Below are 23125 nucleotides of genomic sequence, written 5' to 3'. Positions count from 1 at the left end.
CTCGGGGCCGAACTTACTGGTGTGATAGCAGCCATTAATCGTGCAAACATTAACCGCCTTTTTTTAAATTTAAACACTTCGGCTATAATTACACTATATAATTCTTTAGCTCATAACATTAAAACAGTATTATAATATAGTACTTGAATGTATACCTAACAAAATGTAAGTACTTCCTTTTCAATATAATATATATTTGTTACAGAAATTATATTTCAGAAAACTTAAGAATAATTTTAATAAATGCTAAAAAATCTAATAAATTAGATGAGTAAACCGTATTGTAAGTACGAATAAAAACTGTATTTGAATGATTTATGGCATCTATAATCAATGATAACAGCCAGCCAATAGAAATTGTTCAATGAGTTGTATCAGAGTGTTAGCTACACAGCTATTTAGAATTTAGATCAGTTAGATCATACATTATGGATATTGTAGCTATGAGTATACTGAATTGTGTAGCACATGATCTATTGTCAGCTACAACTACCATTGATCAGTAATCTAGTTTATAAAATAGATAGGTAATCACAATTCATAAATATATGTAAGAAATTTCAAAATAAATAATAATAAAAATTGATAATATTATAGGGGCAAAAAAAAAAGTTATTTATTATTCATTTCACAGTCAATACTTGATGATTACAGCACGAACCGGTCAAAAAAATAAAAATAAATTTAAAATTTAAAAATTAAAAATTAAATTAAATTTTTTTAAATTTTAAATTTTATAGATTAAAATAAAAATCCATTGGTCATGATTTTATATTATTTTGTTAGAATGTAGCAGTTTATCTTGTATTAAATTGCTATATATGTCCTATATTAGTTAAATTGCTTAAATTAGTAAATTATCTGATTAGAAATAAGTGTAATGGAAATATTCTACATGAACTAAAATCTTTTATAATCTAAAATTTATTTTTTAAAAAGATATCCAACATTTCTACTGAAGCAAATTAGTCTTTTAGATGCATGTAGAATAAATTCTGCAGAATGTTAAATAAAACATAGAACATTATTTAATTTAAAATAAGATAGTTGAAAGTTTTATTTTATTTTACCTATGGCCTATATGAATAAATAAAAACAAAGTAGTACCTTAGAAATCTTACTGTATAGACCTAATTTAATCAATTAGTAGCTATATTGTAAGTTTTACACAAATTGAAATTCTATAAATTCACATTTTATTTAAGTTCATAAGCTACATTAATATTATCAGTTTTCAAATAAAATGTTATACGTATGCAATAGTTAACTTAAAATACTTTCATCAATGCAATATAGGTAATAGTTTGCACATAAATATATAATACAACTAAAATATATAAGACTGTATGATATTAAGAATCCTAATATTTAAATATCATTAACAATAATTAAATTTTTAATATTTATTGTTTGCCCAATTACACAAATCACAATCAAAATATTATAAACTGTAAATAAACTATTACAAATAAAACTATTTAATTTTCTTTTACAATTAATAAAAAATAAAAAGAAAGACATTACAAGAGAAAAAACATAAGCTATTAACATAATAAAAATAATAAATGACAGCAAATTAAGTTACCATTAAGTATAAAAGAATAACATACAACAATTAATAACTAAAATTAAAATCACAAATCAAATGCAGTTCTCACAACAAAAAATATAAAAATATAAATAAATTTAAAAACAAAAATTAAATCTATACTTATCACTTAACAAATTATAAATTTATAACATGTTTTATAAACCTAACTAATAGACCATACCTATTCTAATTAGGAAAAAAAGAATTGATTGAAATTATTATTTATCTTGGCCTTCTAAATATTTTAAATGAATCATATTTAAAGAAATTAAATTTTGAGAAAACTAAAAATAATATACAAATATGTTAATTTGTTTATTTTTTTTTTATTATTGAAATGCTTTATTTACAAAAAATAAAATTTCATTAATATATTAATAGAATTTTCTAGAAGAAAGGTGCAATACACATCAATACACAGTATTTACTTAACAACTTATATCAAGATTTGAGCTCAATACGAGTTGGTGGGTATATTTCACTAGTATATTGCACATGTAACTTCTTTGAACATACAAGTTTAAAATTTAAACATTTATCTATTGGTATACTCTAATTTCTTCCTTGAAAATCTTTTAAATTGAGATGTTTATGGGTAATCTAAAATAAAACTCATTAGACTTAAGAAATACAACAATTTAACATAATTTTTTAAAAATTTAATATAATATAATTCCAATAATAGATGATTGGATCTAATCTCTAACTTATAGTGTTTTGATTGTATAAAATGAAAGCTTTGTGATTTTTTTTTTTATTTTAAGTTAAATGAATAGATTTTATTTTAAATCACTTGGCAAGGAATTTATTTTATTAATAAAAAAAAAATTTAGTTTTTAAAAATGAATTTTATCATTAAAGTGCTTTTGGTTTGATATATTTTATACTTAAAAATCATATACTTCCTAGAAATTAAAACAATTTCTTATATAAATTATAATACTACAAAAATATATTTATGTCATGTACAGTTATAATGATATATAGTTGTAATTTTCAGTAAATTGAAATAACCATAAATATAATATTATGTTAAACAATAAGTCCACTAACTCATAGTCAACTTACTAATGAAAAAAAAATGTATTTGATGTATCATAACACGTTTTCAATAAATCACTAAACAGTTTTCAGACTTAAAATATACATATTACATACATTTTAAATTAGTATTTCTTAAAAATAAGGCCATCTATAATATTATCACCAATGTGTTTAACTTTTGTATTTGTATTAATACTATTTATAATATCTTTCATAATATAACACTATTTATTACCTTCATAAGATAATAATACATTTTTTTTATTTTGAAAAATGAAATTAGTATTTCAAACTTATTATTATTTTAACTTTAATTTAATTGTTAAAATAAAATTGGCATCAGTAATCAGTAAATAAAACAAATATTAATTGATATTATACATATTTTGTGTACACATGAAGTTTGAATACTAATTCTCAACTCATCAACACAAATAAGTAATGATTAAACTGTGATCTATTACTGTGAATAAAATATCTAAACTTTTAATTATATTATTTAGTTTTTGATTTCAAGTCCTAATTTATTTAAATGGAGGGAGCAAAAATAATTATAAACTAAAAAAAGATGACTAGAAAATATCAGTAGTTTTTCATCAAAAAAAGAAAAAATTTTAAAAAGCATTATTTACTTATATATTTCTTTACTGAAAAGTTAATATGTAACTAGAAATAATAAATATTTAAATATTTTTTTTTTTTTACTACGAGTGCTTTAAGATTATCAAAAATATATACATTTCAAAAGTATATTATAAATTATTATCATGTGCATTTATTTTCTAGAAAAATAATTTTTATTTTAATTTTATAAATTATATTTTAATACACAAATATATTTTGGTTGGTATTTCAGTGTTAATCATAATTGTATGATACATTTTATAACCTTATTTAATTTTTATATTTTTAAATAAAATGAAATAAATTCTATAAATTTGAAATTTTCATGGATAAAATTGAGTAAATAAAAAATTATAATTATACTTCTAGTTACATAATATTAATAAATTGGATGCCATATTAAAGTGAAAAAAATTTAAGAAAAGCTTGTGGTGGTATAGGTACATACAATGAATTTTTATCAACATCTTCAAGTTTTTCCATAAAATGTGGATCAGTATCTGCAATACACGGATGTCCAATACTATGCCAGAATAAACAACGACAATTTCGGCATAGCTGTATCATTTCTGCATATTCTTCTCGTAATCCATAACATCTAAACCAACATAAACCAATTTCTTGAAATATAATAAATAAAAATAAGAATATTTAAATATGAACAACTTACTTTCTTAACTTATGATATATTAGTTGCCAGTCTTCACTGGTACTTGGTGAGCTATCAATCACAGACTGTATTTGACGTGGACTAAAGTGAAATTGACATAACTCACGCCAAATGCGTAATTCATCCACTAAACGTGCCATTACACCCCATGCATGTGCTGAACGCTCCAGATCACGATGATCAGCTAATCGTAACAACACTTCACGAACACATTCCTCTGGAAGTTGATCAAATTGTGGTTCTTCATTATCACCAGGCTAAAAACATAATTAAACATTAAAAATAACATTTAATTTCAAAAATACCATAAAAATTAATAATACTTGGCGAATTTCTATTTGATCAGCTATTTCATGAATACGATTAATAGTAGTCAAATGTTGTTCCCATAAAATAGTTGATCCCAGCGGTCTACCCCAACATGCTAATTCAACAACCTCACGTAGTTGTCCTAAAAGACGATCCAACATATGTTTGTTTTGTTGACTTTGAGATACTAAAATAAAATAAAATATATTTAGATAATCATATAAAATAATAATGAACCATTTTTATTTTTTAATGAACACATACCTTGGTGAGCGACTTCTTCAATTATATTAAAGAGAACTCTTTGAGCACAACCAGACAATGCATTTAGTCTAGGAGATACTAGGAGATCAAGAAGTTTACAAATATAATGAAAACGACGAACATCATGCACTGCAGAACGAAAGTCCAATCGTTTGAGTGCCTCACTTAAACCATTAAACCCTGCAATCTAAAATATTCAATCATTTTATATATTTCAAGTTTTATAAAAACAATTATATATGAACAAAGGAAATATTTTAATGTATATAAAAAAAGTTAAACATTTGAAATCTATAGTAAAATAAGTCTTAATTTTTATCACAATATTTAATGCATATGATTATTACCTCTTTGGTACATTTTATTGTAATGTGACAATGAGGCTGTATAACACCATCATCTAAAAGAAAATAATAATATGTTATGTATTAATAATACATAAATATTGATAGACTGCTCATATAGCATGGTTCTTCTTCTCCCCTAGCATAACTCATAACTGCAAAATTATATATAGCTATATCTTATCTCCAAATATATATATAAATAAAAATTACAGGCAAATTAACATTATACATAAATTTGAGACTGTTAGTATATTATATGAAATAATATCAATCTATAATTTGTTATTATTATTTTATTAAAAATTACTATCCTCGAGGAGACCAATACCTACCTAGTATAACATAAAATATTGTTCTCTAGCTCTCCTGACTCCTCCAAACATCACAATGTACAGGTAATTTAAATAAGATACCTAACTGGAAAAACAAAGTACTTACCTACTGATATAGTAATAACTGATAAGTATCTATACAATCATATTTATAATATTTTATCTTTATATATATCTACTAATAGAAATAATTGAAAAAATTACAGGTAGGTACCTAAATGATTAACATCTAACAAAAAAAAAATTCAGTTAGGTTTGCTAAATATTATTGAACTATGGTAGTATAGATAATCTTATTATTTAAACTGTTTTTGTAAATAACAAAAAAAAACATTTCTATGAACACCAAAATTAGTCCATTCACTCAATAAGCCATTTAATTACTCTACTTTGTGATTTATAAGGGTCATTTGTACTTTGTAGTGTATAGAACTTAACATTATAGTAGATAATAATTTATAGGTAATTTTTTTTAAATGCTAGTAAAAGAATTAGTAATAGTACTTTTTGACTGTAGAATTCACAGTTAAATAATTACAAGATTATGGTCTACTATTTTGTGCAATACCAATGAAAACTATGAGAAATTTTCAAAAATAAAAAAGCCACGTTTTTTTAAATAAAATGTAGGTAGGGTAGGCTGCATACTATACAGACATTTTTAGTATGGTAGATGGTAGACTATATTCATATGTCGACTGTATTTTGGGAGTTAGTCCTCCAATGATTAAGGTTAAATTGCATGCATCTTTTGTTTTTATTATCTAATATTACTTTATTATACATTTTAAACATGAAATACAAAAATATTAAGTATTTACTGTATGGCAAGTGATAACTAATAAGTATTTAGAATTATATACTAAAACAACAACATCAATTAAAATTAAATCAAATGTATTTCTAATATTTTTATGTATATTATTAGGTATATCTTAAAAAAATACTTACATTGGCTTTCACTAGAATATTTAGTTCTAGGATGTTTAAAATGGTTAGTAGCGCCTTTGTTTTCTTTTTCCTCGGAATTTACGTCTTCATTCCTGAAACAATATACATAAATATAACAACTAAAAAAATGTTAATATTATTAAATCCCATGCTGTAATAGGATATTAAATTGGTGAAATTTTCAAGTTTCTAATAATACGTTTTTTAATTATAACAAAGTAAAACAAAATAAAGAAATCAAATTTATTGAAAACTTGTTTTAGTGTGAACACTTCAACATTTTAACTTTTGACCACCTTCCAATCCACCCATAAAAAAAGTACCAACAAGATCCAATTTGTTACTAAAAACCACCCCCAAAATTGAAAATCGAAACATTTTGACTGTCCAGAAAAATTATGAGATACAAATAAAAAAACAGTTATCATTGTAAAATTAATACTACATTCCTCTATTCAGAATTTAAGAAAGTAATTAAATAATTTTTAGTAAACCAAGTGTTAAAATAATTAAATAAATTATCTGTTGTAAAATAATAAACAATAAAAAAAAAATAAACGTAACATTTAGGTATACAGTATACTACTATACTTGTAAATACAGTACTTATAATCAATGATTATACCTACTTATAAATAGAAATATTTGAATCACTGTGCTATAGTAATATATCAAACTATCACAGACCACAGTCATTTGCTATATTCACAATATTTATTAAGTTGGTATCTAGTAAATACATTATTTTAATTTTTAAGCTGAATATTATTTATTGCGTAAATATCTTTTGTTCTAAATTTAAAATAAGATTGTATAAACAACAATCAAACTTCTTACAGTAAAGTTTAATTTTATACAAAAACAAATCTTTGCATACTAGCTGGACATGTTTTTACGTTTTGGAGGTCATCCAAATATTTTTATTACGTCTAAAAAACGCCATAGTTCAGTAAATGGCTTCTAGCCAATTTTACGTTGAATCAAAAAAGTGTAACCGTTAAAAGACTGTAAGTATCGGAAGTTATTTTTGGATACAAATTATTACGCTTTGAGTTATAGTGAGTTAGATACACATTTGCAAACACTTGAATATAATTATACGTTTGATATAAATTTGTATTTAAATTTATGAATTATTTAACATTAAATAGGAATCTATGAGTAAATAAACTATTTTAAAGAGAAAAAAGTGAATCATAATCATAATTTACTTTTACTCTGTTGTTGTTGTCTACTAAAGTAAATACTATAAAATGTATTGATAATACATAAGAATAAATATTATTTTGTTAAATACTAAGTACGTAGAATTGTAATTTCAATGATAAATATATTATCCAAAAACAGAAAAATATTCAATATAAATTGGTATTACTTTTTTTTATTAGTTCATACTCTAGGTTATACTACCAAACCATAATATTGTAATTTAAAATAAAATACAATTTTTAATTAAAAAAAACTATTACATGAATAATTTACACAATTATTTTTTTACCTACAAACCAAAAGTTACATAATTGGAACAATAACAATCTCTTTACTCTTATATATATTTCGCTTGTTTCAGACTTCAGTACCTATGTGAAATACAATACAGAAATAGTAACATTATTGTTATTGTATGTGTATAATAACGACTTGCGTGTATACTAAATTTATAAATATATGTGCCATGTGGCAGGTTTAACTATTTAAGTTAGGTTACGCGTATTAATTTTCGTTACACATAGGTAATTCTATTCTGGTTTTCTCTATACCTAATATTTCCATTCTTTTTATGAATTCATTTATCACATGGATCCATTCGAATCTTTAAATGATGCTGAAATGCTGAATATAATTAATTTAATGAATATATATAGGAATACATAACATACCTAACATAAATAAATAAATTTATATAAAGTGCACTGTATATTATTTTTTAACATAGATATATATACATTTATTTTTATTTAAACGTAGTATTGAATCAATTAAAGATGTTACATTATTTCCAAATTATATAAAAAAAAAACAATCTAATTTTAATAGCTTACAAAAATTGAATGGACCAATCATAAGCCACAAAATCAAATTTAAAATTCTATTAACTCAATTATATTCATTAAACGTTCAGTCATATATTATTGTGTGCAATGTGTGGTCATAGTTTATTCAACCCAGCATACAGTGCAGTCATTGCAATGTTTACGCTAACAGGTATCACTAAATATTTCTGTTGGATGAATTTGTATTGAAATGCGGGGTTTTTGCTTTTTGGGGAATGAAGAGAAGTACCGATAAATACTCATTTTCAGATAAATTAAAATTTTTAACCCTTTCAGTACCTACGCGTATGCGCAATACTATTAACTTTTTTTAAATGATAAGACCATTTTATTTTATATATTTGGGTAAGGTATTTTTTTTTTAAATAATTTTTGGAAAAAAATTTTTTTTTCTACCTAACTAAAAAATTTGGCAAATGAAATTTAACGTTTAATTATTAACGAATAGTTATAATAATAATTTATTATTAAATTAATAGAATTTTGACGAAATTTGTTCGACTTATACTCGAAAATCAAAGTATTATCTTTAATATTATTAATAGCTGGTTTTAGACAGAAAAGATATAGACACTTATTTCATATTACCATTTCTTATATTCATAAAGACCTACATTTTAATAACTCTTGTAGAAGCTAAGCTTTTAAGTTTTTAAATAAACCACGACTTTTAAATTTTTTTTTTATTATAATTTAAAAAAGAGAAGTTTGTATCAGTATTGTATTTTTTTACATACAACACTTTTAAAAAAGTATAAAAATCTCAACCATTAGAATTATGGACTTTAAAAATACTTGAAAATTTGAAAAAATCGAAAAAAAAATAGAAGAGTACCTAGGTACGTACAACAAACTCTAGAGGATTGTAAATAATTTTTAGATTAAAAAAAACCTTAACTATTTTCGGGTAGCTAAATTAAAATCATTTTGAAATGCAAACATTATTATGAAAAAATAATAAAATATAAAATTACAACTTGTTTTCTGTAAAAATAAATAATAATGATAACAATGATTATATAGGTAGGTACGGTAACCTAGTATCCTACCGATATATGAACAATTCAGAAAATAATTTTTAACCAATATATAATTATAAATTTGTAACCTAGTAATGTGCTAGGTATACTAAATAATTATTAACATTATATGTTTATTTTAATATTTTCAATAGTGTTACGATAATTTATATTTATAACTTATTACCTACTAAGATTCAGGACTTATCGCTTTCACGTATTAAACTATATTATGGTCATCAATTTAGATTTTAGATATTTAAAAAACGACGAGAAAGTAGAATATTTCATCATAGAAAAAAAAACTAGTGCATTACCTAACTATAGTAACTACCAATCATATATTTTATTTAAATTAATATTTACTGCTATAATTCAATTTCTTAACTTATTAACTTATTATAAGTTGTATATAATTTATATGGTATTAGCTTTTATAGATCCAATATTTCAGATTTTAAGACATTTCATTATTTCAATAAAAACATTGATTTTACAATATTTTTTTTCTGTTATTTTAAGGCAATTGACAATATTAGCAATGAGAAACGTAGGTACATTTTTAAAATTAATTAAAAGTTTTCAAAAAAAAAAATAGCGATTATTGTTTAACTTTAAAAATTACTATAAAAATATTTTAAAATTTATAAATTTTTTTAGTTATTTTTAATAAATTGTAAATAAAAAATGGTTTGAAAATTTAAAGTATAATGTCTCTGCAACTGTACATTAAGTGACAGTCAGAAAGCGTGCCGAGTGCATTTCGTCATTGAGAACGCACTGTAAAGTATATTAGGTATACTGTGTTAAGTTTGAATTCAATAATTGTTTCATTGCATACAAAAACCAATTAATTAACCAATTAAAAATGTCATTGCGTGTATAAAAAATATTGACATACGTTAAAATTTCATGTCCCCGTGAATAATATTAACAATACTTTAATAACAAAAAAATCATTTTTCTTCGTTTAAATATTTATAGTTCTAGTAAAATATATTTATATAGAATGAATCTTGTATTAAATTGTCATGCTTTTTGAAATAACCAAAAATTATAATTAATAATTTTAGCAAAAAGTATTAATTTTAAATAATTAAATGTCGATTAATTTTTTAAAAATGGTGGTCAAATGAGTAACGCTCTGCTGTACAGTAGGTATAGAGCGGACTTCGGACAGTGTACCTAGGTCACTATAATATTATTATATACCATCATTTTTATTGTTATATTATTGTATACGATAAACGATTCTGAACAGAGATGATTGTCAGCCTAGAAAATATATTTTCCACTGGGTGGTGATATAGCCTTAATATGCAAAATATTTTAAAATTAAATTATAAAAAGAAAATGGCAATCTAAATAACTGGGAAAATTGTCAATTATCTACGACTTATGATTTTTGAATAAAAACAAATATTTAAAATCGTTTGAGGATAAAACATAATATCGTGACACGATTTCGTAAAAATGTAAAACTCAAGACTCTCATAATATTTTTTCCTATAATGATGACGCTCCAGTTTTCTTTACCTATAGCTATTTGAACTAATTTTGAAGGAAACCTTATGGAAAACTTTGTGTTGAATTTTTTAATAACTTAAGATATAAATACTAAATTTTATGAATTTTCAACTACAAAATTAATTGCAAATTATAGCGATTTTGACATATATTTCGTAAAAATGTGAACTTTAAAAGCTTATAAAATAAATTGTGACTAACGATTTATGTCCTTTTTTTTAACTGCGATATAAATAACTTATAAGAAATCTTATATTATATTTTCATGATTTTTAAGTTTTTCCAAAATTTTTTTATCGAAATTTCAAAAAAAATAATAATGAAAAACTCGAAAATTTCAGTCATGTATTATAATAGCTCAAAAAGGACAGAATATTTTGAAAATTTAACCGTGCATAATATATAACGTTAACATGAACCTTTTTTGAACATTTCAAGTATTTACAGTGATTCATTTTTGAGTTACAATTGTATAAAAAAATCGATTTTTGAAAATTGGTTTTACGTAAAAAATCCCGTTTTCAGCCACTTTATTTTGAAAACTACGGGAAACTTCTTACTTTTGAACTCTATAATGCACAAAGGATATTCACTTTGTTATACGAAACCACCTCTGATGTTTTAAATTGAAGCATTATTTCGACAAATTATGGTGTAAATAGGCACGAAAACCTATTATTATTGTTATTATTTTTATTCCTATTTATCAAATAAAAAATGATAGCCATTATTAACCATGATAAAATTACCTAAGTTATTGTGTTTAATAATATTTTTATTTTCATTAAAATAATTTTAGTTATCATTGAAGATAAGAACAAATTCGAGGGGATATTGTATGATCGTAATTCGTATAAATAATAATAATTAATAGATATGTACTATATATATTATAAACTATATATTTTTAATATAAACAAATCAATTTTCTTACCAGTTATCAATTTGGTCAGTCTTCTCTTCATCAGAATGGTCAGAAACAGAATATCTGAAAAATAATGTAAATAGTTAACACTGGATGTTGAGCTAAAAGCATATTACACAAGCAACACAACAGTTAATAATAGGTAGATAGACGATAAAAGTATAAAATGTAAGGTTCATCACTATTTTAGAAAAAATATTAAACAGTAGCTTAATTCAAATAATATAATTGGTGTATTCAACAAAGTTGTAAAAGAAAATTCTGTGTAATCTTATGCATATAGAAGTGAGACAAAAGCTGTTCATGGCGTCATCGATTTCAAAACGTAAAAAAAATATTAGGTAATTTTTTTAGTGATTTATACTGAGTTCTGACTATATAACTCTTTTTTATCCATACTCTATACATACATTTATAAGCTTTCGTAAATATACTGTATGTAGGTACTACCATTTTTACCTGGTCAATAAATGATCTTGTTGTCCTAGTAAAAAATTGCAGCATTCTAGGATTTTCTTTTTTTCCCATCCTTCTTCTGTTTTTACCCAAACTTCCCCTGGAGATCGCCAATCCTTCGATATAAATGGCATTATAATAATACTGTAACAAATATATTTTTTCAGGTGAGTTTGTAAATGAGTATGTAAAATTATTAGGTATATTTGTATGTTCAGGGGAAAATTGAGAATGAACTACAACTCCGTACGTCTGAAACGTACGGAAAGAGAACAAAGACTGAAAAAAGAAAAGAGTGACAAGAAACTCGAGAGTAGAGAGAACTGACAACGGCGCAGTATCAAAATAATAACAAAACGGTATTTTGCACATGCGCAATGTACTTAATAACAAAAATATAAACATAAATAGCAGTGGTTCGTAAAATATTGAATATTCCAATCGCTGCACAATAAAGACGGAATACATTTTTTTTTATCGAATCCATCGCAATTTTTATAATAATCTTAATATTTTAGTAATATAATATATACAATATTATATATGTATATCATAGTTTATGATAACACATAATATTGTGATTAAATAAGTGATATACCACGATTTAATTAAGATATCTTAAATCGTGGGATATACATAATATAAATATAAAATTTATATTACCTATCTATCATCAGTGTGACTGTACGAGATGTACTGATGCTGATTACTGAACAATTATTAACAATTTTATTCTGTTGATCTTTTTATAATTTAATACATAGCAATAGATAGATAAGTACTACCTATTTATTATTATTAAATATATATACCTATATCATAACTATTTAGTGGTCAGTGGACACATCACACATTCAAAACATTTATTGTTTACGAAATTAAAAATTTAAAAATAAAGGTAATAAACACTATAACAATTAGTTAATTAAAAATGTGGCAATTCAAATATTATATTAGAGCAACGAGCAATGCATTTTAACCAAATGCAATTCAGTTTATCTATTACATAATTTTCATAATTAACTACGTCATTATGTCAACAAATAAATGGGCAATGAAAGATATTTTTAATATAGTTATGTACGAATATAAAATATTAAAATTAATATAAATAATAAATATTATATAATACGCAGTACGATAGTTGATAAAATAAACTATACCTATTATTAGTATAATTTAATATTATATATTTATATTACCATAATATTAGTATTGATGTTATCAATGTATCAAACAGGCTATTGACTTTATAATATACTCGTTTATTACACCTACATAACAAATTACAAAATAATGAAGCATAGGTAGCAAATATATAAAAAGTATTATGATTTTAAAATATTTTTTGAATCTAGATAATTACTAATTATCTATAAAATAATAATTATTTTTTTTAATATTCAACCCAGTTTTATTGGTATACTTACTATTATAAGTTATAACGGACAATGAATTATGAATATACATAGGTACCTATATTGGTATATATTAATACCTACACACTCGCATAGTTAAATTTGTTCATATAATATTATAATAATAAGTACATATTATTGCATTAAAATTTTTTAAACATAACTACAGAAGGTACTCTACGTCTACACGATATTTACCGGTTATGGCAGTAGATGCGCAACAATTTGATCCATCGTATAATTATTTAATTATTTTATACTTATTTAATCAGTGGCTAATAAACATACAATAATATATTATTATTTATTATACCTATGTCCTATATGCATACATTACAGATATAACTATAATACTACATATTATAAGTTCTAAGGTATCTATTGAACTAAATTGTAATTAAAATATAATATACTAATACAAAAAAGCTTATCGCACGTGGGACGTGGCCACGTGGGTACCTACTAGTCTGCTGTATGATTTTAGTAATTTCGTGATCACAAAATGTTTATGTTAGTGTTATCTATACACGGTTAAATTTTCAATTTTTCTAAGTATTAGAATTAGATTCTGAACGAAGTGATGAATTTATTAACTTAACAATGATGAGATTTTTTTGCCCGTGTACAGCACAATTTGTCAAAATAATACTACAATTTCAAATTTCGGGGGGGGGGGGGGGGGGGGTCCAATGGCAAAGTGAATATTTTTGGTACATTTCAGAGGTCAAAAATTTTTTTCCAGAAGTTTTCAGAAAAATAAAGAAAAACAAAAAAAAAATGAACATTTTTATGCAAAACCAGTCGATTTTTTCATATGGTTAGGTTGTAACTCAAAAACTAATCACTGTAAATACTTAAAATGTTCACCAAATGTTTATATTAAAGTTATCTATACACTGTTAAATTTTTAAAATAAGTGCTTTTTTGAGCTATTTATAGAAATTTTCAAGTATTTGTGACTTATGCTTTTTGAATCATAACAAATATATTTTTTTTTTTTATTGAAACTTTGCATAACAATTAGTCTCGACAAATATATTAATTAGATAAACAGATATTAATACAACAAATATTTAAAATCGTTATCGTTACGTGATATTGTAAAAATTATAATTCACTCTCACATTTTTCGTATATCTAATGAGTAATGACTATGATGAATAATTGAGTTTTTTCTATACCTATATTTGAAAGAAAACTTATGAAAAACACTGAGTTGAATTTTTCAGTCTTAGATATAATGACACAAATACTAAATTTTATGAACTATCAACTACAAAATTACTTGCAAATTTGAAATTTTTAAAAATTCTTAAAATTGTGAAATTTAAACGCTTATAAAAAGAAATTGTAAGTTACAGTTTTTATTTTTTCTTAAATGAAATAAGAACAAAATAAGAAATTTAATTTTATATGATATATTCAAGTTTTTTGAGCATCTAAAATTTCCTTATCAACATTTCAAAAATAAAAAAATAATAATAATTGAAAAATTCGAAAATTTCAGTTGTGTATAAATAGCTGAAAAAAATCTAGAATATTTTGAAAATTTAACCGTGTATAGATAACGCTGACAAGCTAACATAATATGTATATACGGTACTGCTATAATATAATTATTAGGTATATAATTATAATATATGTTTGTGGTTTGTGGTATGTAAATCTCATATAGAGGTAATTGTTGGTGGTACGCTTATTTTGGAGTAAAGCATAAGCTTTTTGCACTCTAATAAGCCATCAAGGTTTTTTTCAAAAGTTTTAAACGTTTACCTATGTAGACATATTGTAGTATTGTAGTATGTAGTAAATACCAAAGGCAAAACTGGGTAAAAAAATAATGAGAAGACGAAATAATTTATTTACCAAAATCGAAATTATAATCTAGGTTAAATAAATTTTCTTTGTTTTTTTTTCTCTTAAATCATAGTGAACTAAGAAAATGTATTTATTTATTTTTAATTTATTATACTTATCGTTAAATAAAATTATAACTAGATATTTTACTATACTTTAATAACTTGAATCAGTCAGGGGAAAAAAACAGATTCGAGTTATCGAAAATATTTTTTTGTACGACCGACTATTTTATAATTTTATTTCATATATTATAATTTATAACCCTGCCTTTTAAGCATTAAGTAAAGATTGATAAAATTAATCAGTTTTTCATTTCGAATATCGTTATTTATGTACATAGGTACGAACATATAGGTACGTCAAACACTGATTATACGCACACGTACCTATTATACGTATTGTTAATTTTTGCCGTCCATTTGCATACAGTATACTTTTCGGTAATATACGTCAAAGAATTCGAGTTATTATCCATAATTCAATTTCGAGTTAGAAAAACTAGTATACATTATAAATGAGATACAGGGGCTAACTTAAGGGTCCAAGGAATTTCTTTAAGTAATCGAAAATTCAATTTATGAGGGTTCAAGTTATCAAGGTTGACTATAAATGAGAGTTCATTTAAAAAAATTGCTTTAATACTTCTTTGAAAAATATAATTTCGTGATTAGTCTATAACCATAATTCATGAAATATGTATCAATAATAGAGATCAACATAGAGTAGGTATATGTTCTAGGTCCACAGGTCCACTTGATACCTACGGTACAGCAGAGCGTTACCCATTTGACATTTTGATCACCCTTTTTTTTATGCATTTAAAGTTCAAATTTTTCTTAACTTAAGTATGAAAATGTATTATAATAAAAAAAGAGGAAAAAGGAAGAGATACATATTTTCATAATCTTCCTTCCATACATTTGTCATTAAATAATTAGAGTATAGTAATGTTAACACATATCTACTTCATAGATTGTAAAAAAAAATATATTTTTAAATACATTATATTATTTTAAAGTAATTGTCATGTTTAACATTTTGTAATTTGCAAAGCACATTACCTCTCTATAACTACCAATTTTGAACAAAATTGAACATAGAAAAATTTATAATTTTTTATTATCTTATAAATTTAAATTTAATTATTAAAAGAACAAAGAAAACTTACAAAATATATTTTTGTGAGATGTTGGGCTATTTGATAATTATAATATTTCAAGATGATAAACAAAAATCCTATAATAAAAATAAAATATTTATATTCGTTATGGGCGAATAAAGTTTAACAATAAAAAAGATTAAAAATATATATATTCATTATTCATATATTTACAAGGACTATTTTTATAAGTACATTAGTATTTATTTTCTAAGTAAAGAACTACCCTGGAATAAACTTTCTATTGCTTTTTGTACATTAGGTTCTTGAAGAATACTTGATGGCTCTTTTTCAGTTAGGTTAGATTCGATGGTTTGTTGTGGTTGAGCATTAGAAGAAAGGGATGTATTCAAAATATTCAAAATACGATTTTGTAATTGAGCCGCTTGAGGATTTTGAATAGCAGTTGCTGCAGGAAGAATTGGTATATCAGGAACAACTAAAATGAATAATTAATTATTTGCTATTATAGCTTTTATACTTTTGTAAAAATTAAAATTATACATACATAACAATAACATATACAATAACTACATAATGTTGGTTTATAATCTATTATTTAATCATGTATATTTAACATGAAAAATTAAATGTATACTTACTTGGTTTGAAAGTAGGCAAGACTCCAACTTCCCCTTTAATGTGTTCATCTTTTTTCTCTTTTAGGTATTTTAGTATCTTTAAAAAATAATCAGAACAACATAAATTATTTATTTTTAATCATTGCAGACTTTGTCATTAAGTAGGTTATGCCAATGAATAAACTAATTTGATGTATATAAAACAAATATTTAAATATTATGAAATAATAACTTCAATAAGAATACTTTTTCCTGATTTTTTGAACATGATGCCCTAAAATGTCTGAGGACCAGTTTTCGCAACCTAAATATAGTTAGACATTTGTATATGGAGGGGAGGTAAAAACATCTACTAGCAAACATGTAGCATAACATAACTTAAGTTTGAAAATATTTTAGTACATAAAAGCCCCCTCCTGTCGGATTTAATAAAAAATATACACAATAGTTTAATATGTAAAAAATATTTATAAATTAATCAAATAAATCTACACTATTATTTAAAATTGATTTTTTAATTTTTACCATATCATATTGTAGTACTGTTATATCTCTTTGGTCCTGTAATAAATTTAACAATGTGATAATTCCTTCAGGATGTTTATCACCTAAAGGTAAGCCACATTCAGATATAGGAATGCCTGAAAGTCCAGGTATAGGAGTCATTTTCTCTCCTCTAATAAATGCATCAAAACTATGAACAATAAATGCTAATGCATCTTTATAAGGCATGTTTCTGTGTTCTGAAAATATAAAAATAATACATAAATATAATATACATATTGCAGAAAATATATTTATTATGAGTCACTTATTATTTGTATACATTTTTATTTTTGAAATAAATTACAAAATGGTTTAATAATTTAAAGTTGGTTTATAAACTTTAACATTTTTTTAAGACGTGATTTATTTATTTTAAAATATATATATATAATATATACTTAATATTTATAGTTTTATGAAAAATTTATAAGTTAAATGAATGGAATGTAACACTCAAGTGGTACTCTAATACTTCATACTTCCATCCTAAACTTTAAATAGATACTTATAACTTTAAAATTAAAATTTGTTTTAGAAATATTTTATTTCAGAAACATACAATATATAACATATAATATACAGTGGCTCTCAACTGATGTTCCACAGGCGTACAATATAATTATTGAAAATAGACATTTCTCAACACTAAATTTATCGTTAAAAATTCATGGTAAATTAAAATGATCTAAAACAAAGGGTTGAAGAAAAAGTTGTTTAAATGTCGCAAAAATTATAAGAAGAGCAAAATGCGTCATGATTAAAAAAAGTTAAGAACCACTGGGTATTAGAAATCATATAATATTATATTACCTTCAGGTATACCATGGAGTATATCAACAGTAACACTTCTATACAATTTATTTTCATCGCGTACAACTAAAACATATAATGTCCCTCTTTGTGCTAAGGTTCCAAGTACACGATTAATTGGTATATCAGGATTAGGAAATAACAAATCCACTTTCATGTTCATTTTTTTTAAGTTAACTTCTAAAAACTCTGCATATTCTCTATATAATAATAACAATAATAAAACCACTAAATAACTTGTAATATAAAAAACTATTATTTATTTTACTTATATATACAAAAAAAATGTATGTTTTAAAACTTACGTTAAAGAACTGTTGGTGACAACGATTTCACAATCATTAGGAGCATTTGGATTCATCACATTAGGGTTGATTAATCTGGCTGATTTAAAATCATCACTAAAATTAAAAAAAAAATAATATTATGGAACTCTAATTATCCCAAAGCTGCATTAAACTCTATTTTTACTATAAATTATGCTAAATTAATGCATGATATTATTATGTTTAGTATTTATTGATTTATTTACAAAATGTGAAATATATAAGTAATAAAAAATACATTTTGAATCATCTTCTATATTTAATTATCAAGAACTCACAATAAAGTGATATCTGTTATATTTTAATAGTATAGTTTAAAATTGATTACATTTTTTTAAATTATTAATTCCTATATTAAAATTTATTATTGATTAGATAAGAAATGCGAAGAAAATAAACTATGCTACTTATTCATGAAGTTCTTATAAATATATAAATTCATTATTAAATCTTATTCATCGATAAGAAAGTGATCAAGATTTGATTGTGCTTTTAATAAAAATGTATTGTCCACAAAAAGATTTGCTACCCCTGTTATAATATTGTGAATTACAAAATAATTTTTATTAATGCTTTAGGTACTTACAAATCTCTTGGTTGGTTTCGGTTATCATTTCTGAAATCATTATGTTTCGTTAAACAATATAATCATTAATAAACCTAGAATAGTAAGATTTAAATAATATTCTGAGCTTATACACTTTTTTTATTAGTTTAAAATAATTTTTAAACTATATATATACATTACAGAATCAATTCCAGTTAAGCAAGTGCATGACTCACTTTACTGATTCTCAAATTTTTAATCTTATTTGAACATTTGGCCACTGGAAATTTATAGAAATATGAAGGTTCTTGTTAAAAATTCCTTTGGTTCTATCTAATATTAAAGTATTTTATTTTTTAGTGATAGAAGTGAAAGAAGAAGATGAACTGAGACTTACACAAGAGTACGGTTATTTTAAAGTAAGCATCTTCATTAAGATTTTTGAAATAGCCAAATCCTAATTTTTTAATATAATTGAGCTACATTAATGGTAAATCAATTCTATTTATTGTATTGGGTTCAATTTAATAAATCAATCACATACCTTTTTTCATTAGCATCAAAATTTGCTGCTCTTTCATTTTTTACTAATTCTCCATTTCTATAAAAGAAAGGTCTTACTGGTTTTACATCTAAATTAAAAAAAAATAGGAACAGTTGTAATAAGACTAACTTAACAAATTGTAATGCATAAATATCTATTTGTAAACTACCTATACAAAAGTACTATACAAATATATAAACATACCAAGTTTTTTGCTCATAATATAATCTGGAGGATTTTGAGCTAAGGCTTTGAGTGCAGAAGACTCTTCTACAAATTGAACAAAAACATGTCTAGTTTGAAGTGACACATCTGAAAAATAAATGTAGATTTCTTAACGATCAAATGTCCTGATAGGCATAATAATATCAAAATAATAACACATACAATAATATTGTACATATAGTTTTAAGTTATTGATGGACAACTTACTGTCAATTTCCCCATACTTGTGGAATACAGACACCACCTCCTTGCGAGTCATACCAGGCTGCGGTATGTTTGCCACATATATGCGGGCCCTGGCTTTTAGCTCTTGTTCAGCTTGATTTCTTGGTCTATTCATGATATGGTGTTCAAATTAAATCAATTTAAAACACTTAAATTCCGTTGAAGACTGGTAAACTGGTAAGTAAATAGTAATACACAATTTATACACAATTGGTTTGATAATAATAATTAATTATCAACTTCTTGCAATTTGATGATATTAATATGTAACCATTATTGTAACCGTGCACAGCTGATGTTTAACCATAGACTTATGTTAAACAAACTACAATGTAGATTGCTAACTGATGATAAGATGTGAAATCATTATCACTTATCCGCCGTTCTGTGGTTCTATATCGTGGTCAGATACTGTTCTGTTCACTAGTTGACTGTTATTTTTATTTAATTCGTAGCTATGAGTTTATGACTTTCTGACTTCTGTACTTAATAATACTTTAGATATTAACGTATAGGTAGTGCAGTCCTGTAGTTATAATTTATTATTCTTTTTTGTTTCCATTTAAACATTTAATGTTAATGACACTTACTTCACGACCTCCACAACCTGTAATCACTTGTTTCAGTAAAAAATAAAAATACGAACATTCAATGCTTCAGATGTTTGTTATTTCTAAATACTAAGTGAGATTAATGAGTAGTAAAGGCTTGCTTAGTGGATACTACTTTCAAATCATTTGTTCACATGTAATACATATATATTATACGTGATTAAAAAATAAGGCGGATTTGAAAATTTAATCTACAGTTGCTTATTTGTCATCACTGTTATGAAATATTGAAATGAGTTATGAAGTCGCAATATTATCACTTTGCAATTATATTTTTATTTAAACTCATACTTAACAGCACAGCATCTCAAAACGGTAAATTATAAATCTTCTACCTAGTTTGTGTATTTAATTTTAAACCTTTTTTTTAAAGAAATTCAAAGTATTGTTCAATCACTGATAATAGATTAAAAATATTTTTTCTCAGATGATGACCATATTGATTTATCACTCTCTAAACAGAAGCAAAAATCAATTCAAACTGCAAATTTAAATAATTTAACACATCTCCGGATGGTATGTACAATTTCAGTAGTTTACTAAATGGTATCAGTTATTCAGTTGACTTTGTGGATATTGTTCAACTTTTATTATACCTATTTATGTAATTAATAAATATTTATATACAATTTGTTTTTAAGCAAAAAAAAAGTGATGTCAGTAAAGTTAGTTTTTTTTTAATCTTGTGTTTATCTTATAAATTTAATTTGTAAGACCATTGTTGAAAATGGAAATATAGGCATAATTTAAATGTAGTTAAAAAATATTCTATAATAGTTTTTTATGTTAATAGATACGTCATGAAGATGATTTGGAACGTATAGTTTCTGAACACAAGGCATGTTCAAGTATGCCATATCCTAGTATCAGTTGTCATATGAATACGACATGTGTGTATGGTAATCAAACAATAGCTATATGTAAAGCCAATGTGGATTGTCTGGTATTTAGTATGTTTTGGATTTATGTATATTTATTATAGTTAAATGTGTTTATTTTTTTTAGGGTGACAATACATTTACTAAAAACTTGACTTGTCGGTTTTGTTATCAGACTGAGTTTTGGGAATATGAATGTGTGAAAAAAATCTGCAATTCTGCTGCCTCTCCACCAGCTTATTACAGGTTATAGCTTAAAAAATATTTTTATGATTAATATTATTTGGTTTTAGCTACAAAATAATAAATATATTTTGTATTTAAATTAATACAACTATTCATCATTAGGTAATAGATTCTTAAAATAATTAAAGAAAATTTAATACAATTATAAAAAAAGAAAGTATTAATGTTCCAAATACTATTTATTAAAATAAGAAATGTTTATTTTAGGGCTAATTGTACAGTAAACAGGGATGTTTTGTGTTTGGGAAGAAGAACATTTTTAAAAAGATTGCGCTGCAATTGGACAGGCGGTCATCGGTGGTCTACTGCTTTAATTTTAAGCATTACACTTGGAGGATTTGGTATAGATAGGTAAATATACATATTAGTTAGTGATTAAAACTCATATGTTATTTTAATTTTTAATTTCTATTAGGTTTTATTTGGGACATTGGCAAGAAGGCATAGGCAAACTATTCAGTTTTGGAGGTCTTGGTGTCTGGACACTTATTGATGTATTATTAATATCTATCAGATACCTTGGTCCAGCAGATGGTTCTCTATACTTGTAAAGAAAATGTTAAGATATTTGATTTATTAAATTCTGGTTGTTTTAAATATGTATTAAAGTATACAATTTAAGATCACTAAAATATTCTATTTTGTCAATATCACGGACTAAGATATCTTAGTCCGTAGTCAATATGCAGCTAATGGTTTATTTTATATATTTAAATATTATTTACTTGTAATTTATTGAAAAATAAAATAAAAAATATGCAATTTTTTTAAACTAATAATTTATCTGATTTAAATTCCATATAATTTTATAATAGTAATAGTAATTCCACTATAATAACTAAATAACATATTTTCTACAATATACCTATCTTTTTTATTTAAAAAAAAACTTATAATAAATTCAAATTTGGAATAATTTAAAAAAAAATTTTCTAGTATAAAATCCAAATCATAAACAATGAATGAAATCTTCAAATAGTATAAATCAAACAAGTATGATTCAATCTTAATTATAAAATATTGTATAATTACAAAT

General features: G+C 23.8%; 3 protein-coding genes across 3 annotated transcripts; 1 reads left to right on the top strand and 2 right to left on the bottom strand.

Moving 5' to 3' along the window:
• Positions 1 to 1388: 1388 nt before the first annotated feature.
• LOC114122976 (F-box only protein 25) lies at positions 1389 to 12409 on the bottom strand. The gene is made up of 8 exons (XM_027985797.2): positions 12117 to 12409; positions 11667 to 11720; positions 6133 to 6224; positions 4850 to 4902; positions 4503 to 4689; positions 4253 to 4425; positions 3930 to 4186; positions 1389 to 3857 (listed from the first exon to the last, which is right to left on the bottom strand). Exons 1-8 carry the CDS (start codon positions 12245 to 12247, stop codon positions 3659 to 3661), a joined length of 1146 nt encoding a protein of 381 aa, XP_027841598.1. The 5' UTR covers positions 12248 to 12409; the 3' UTR covers positions 1389 to 3658.
• A 4275-nt stretch (positions 12410 to 16684) lies between these two features.
• On the bottom strand, positions 16685 to 20580 carry LOC114122946 (nuclear receptor coactivator 5). Its single transcript, XM_027985755.2, has 9 exons — positions 20337 to 20580; positions 20109 to 20216; positions 19905 to 19992; positions 19400 to 19429; positions 18793 to 18888; positions 18488 to 18687; positions 17657 to 17874; positions 17153 to 17228; positions 16685 to 16989 (listed from the first exon to the last, which is right to left on the bottom strand). Exons 1-9 carry the CDS (start codon positions 20467 to 20469, stop codon positions 16754 to 16756), a joined length of 1185 nt encoding a protein of 394 aa, XP_027841556.1. The 5' UTR covers positions 20470 to 20580; the 3' UTR covers positions 16685 to 16753.
• A 158-nt stretch (positions 20581 to 20738) lies between these two features.
• On the top strand, positions 20739 to 22868 carry LOC114122947 (TM2 domain-containing protein almondex-like). Its single transcript, XM_027985756.2, has 6 exons — positions 20739 to 21280; positions 21393 to 21481; positions 21759 to 21908; positions 21971 to 22089; positions 22297 to 22440; positions 22505 to 22868. Exons 1-6 carry the CDS (start codon positions 21205 to 21207, stop codon positions 22638 to 22640), a joined length of 714 nt encoding a protein of 237 aa, XP_027841557.1. The 5' UTR covers positions 20739 to 21204; the 3' UTR covers positions 22641 to 22868.
• Positions 22869 to 23125: the final 257 nt, after the last annotated feature.

The sequence above is a fragment of the Aphis gossypii genome, chromosome 2 (genome assembly GCF_020184175.1).
Source record: "Aphis gossypii isolate Hap1 chromosome 2, ASM2018417v2, whole genome shotgun sequence".
NCBI lineage: Eukaryota > Metazoa > Arthropoda > Insecta > Hemiptera > Aphididae > Aphis > Aphis gossypii.
The sequence above is the reverse complement of the archived record's forward strand: the minus strand, read 5'-3'. Positions and strand labels throughout refer to the sequence as shown.

Excerpts from the sequence above, each read along its gene's own strand:
- LOC114122976 (XM_027985797.2), bottom strand. The coding sequence starts at position 12,247 with ATGCCATTTATATCGAAGGATTGGCGATCTCCAGGGGAAGTTTGGGTA. Across the intron at positions 4,426-4,502 it reads TGAAGAAGTCGCTCACCAAG|TATCTCAAAGTCAACAAAAC; the intron begins GTATGTGTTCAT and ends ATTTTATTTTAG. Across the intron at positions 4,187-4,252 it reads ATCAAATAGAAATTCGCCAA|CCTGGTGATAATGAAGAACC; the intron begins GTATTATTAATT and ends TTATGTTTTTAG.
- LOC114122946 (XM_027985755.2), bottom strand. The coding sequence starts at position 20,469 with ATGAATAGACCAAGAAATCAAGCTGAACAAGAGCTAAAAGCCAGGGCC. Across the intron at positions 19,430-19,904 it reads TTTGATGCTAATGAAAAAAG|AAATGATAACCGAAACCAAC; the intron begins GTATGTGATTGA and ends TAATGATTTCAG. Across the intron at positions 16,990-17,152 it reads CTTGCCTACTTTCAAACCAA|TTGTTCCTGATATACCAATT; the intron begins GTAAGTATACAT and ends TATTCATTTTAG.
- LOC114122947 (XM_027985756.2), top strand. The coding sequence starts at position 21,205 with ATGAAGTCGCAATATTATCACTTTGCAATTATATTTTTATTTAAACTC. Across the intron at positions 21,281-21,392 it reads CAGCACAGCATCTCAAAACG|ATGATGACCATATTGATTTA; the intron begins GTAAATTATAAA and ends ATTTTTTCTCAG. Across the intron at positions 22,090-22,296 it reads TCTCCACCAGCTTATTACAG|GGCTAATTGTACAGTAAACA; the intron begins GTTATAGCTTAA and ends TGTTTATTTTAG.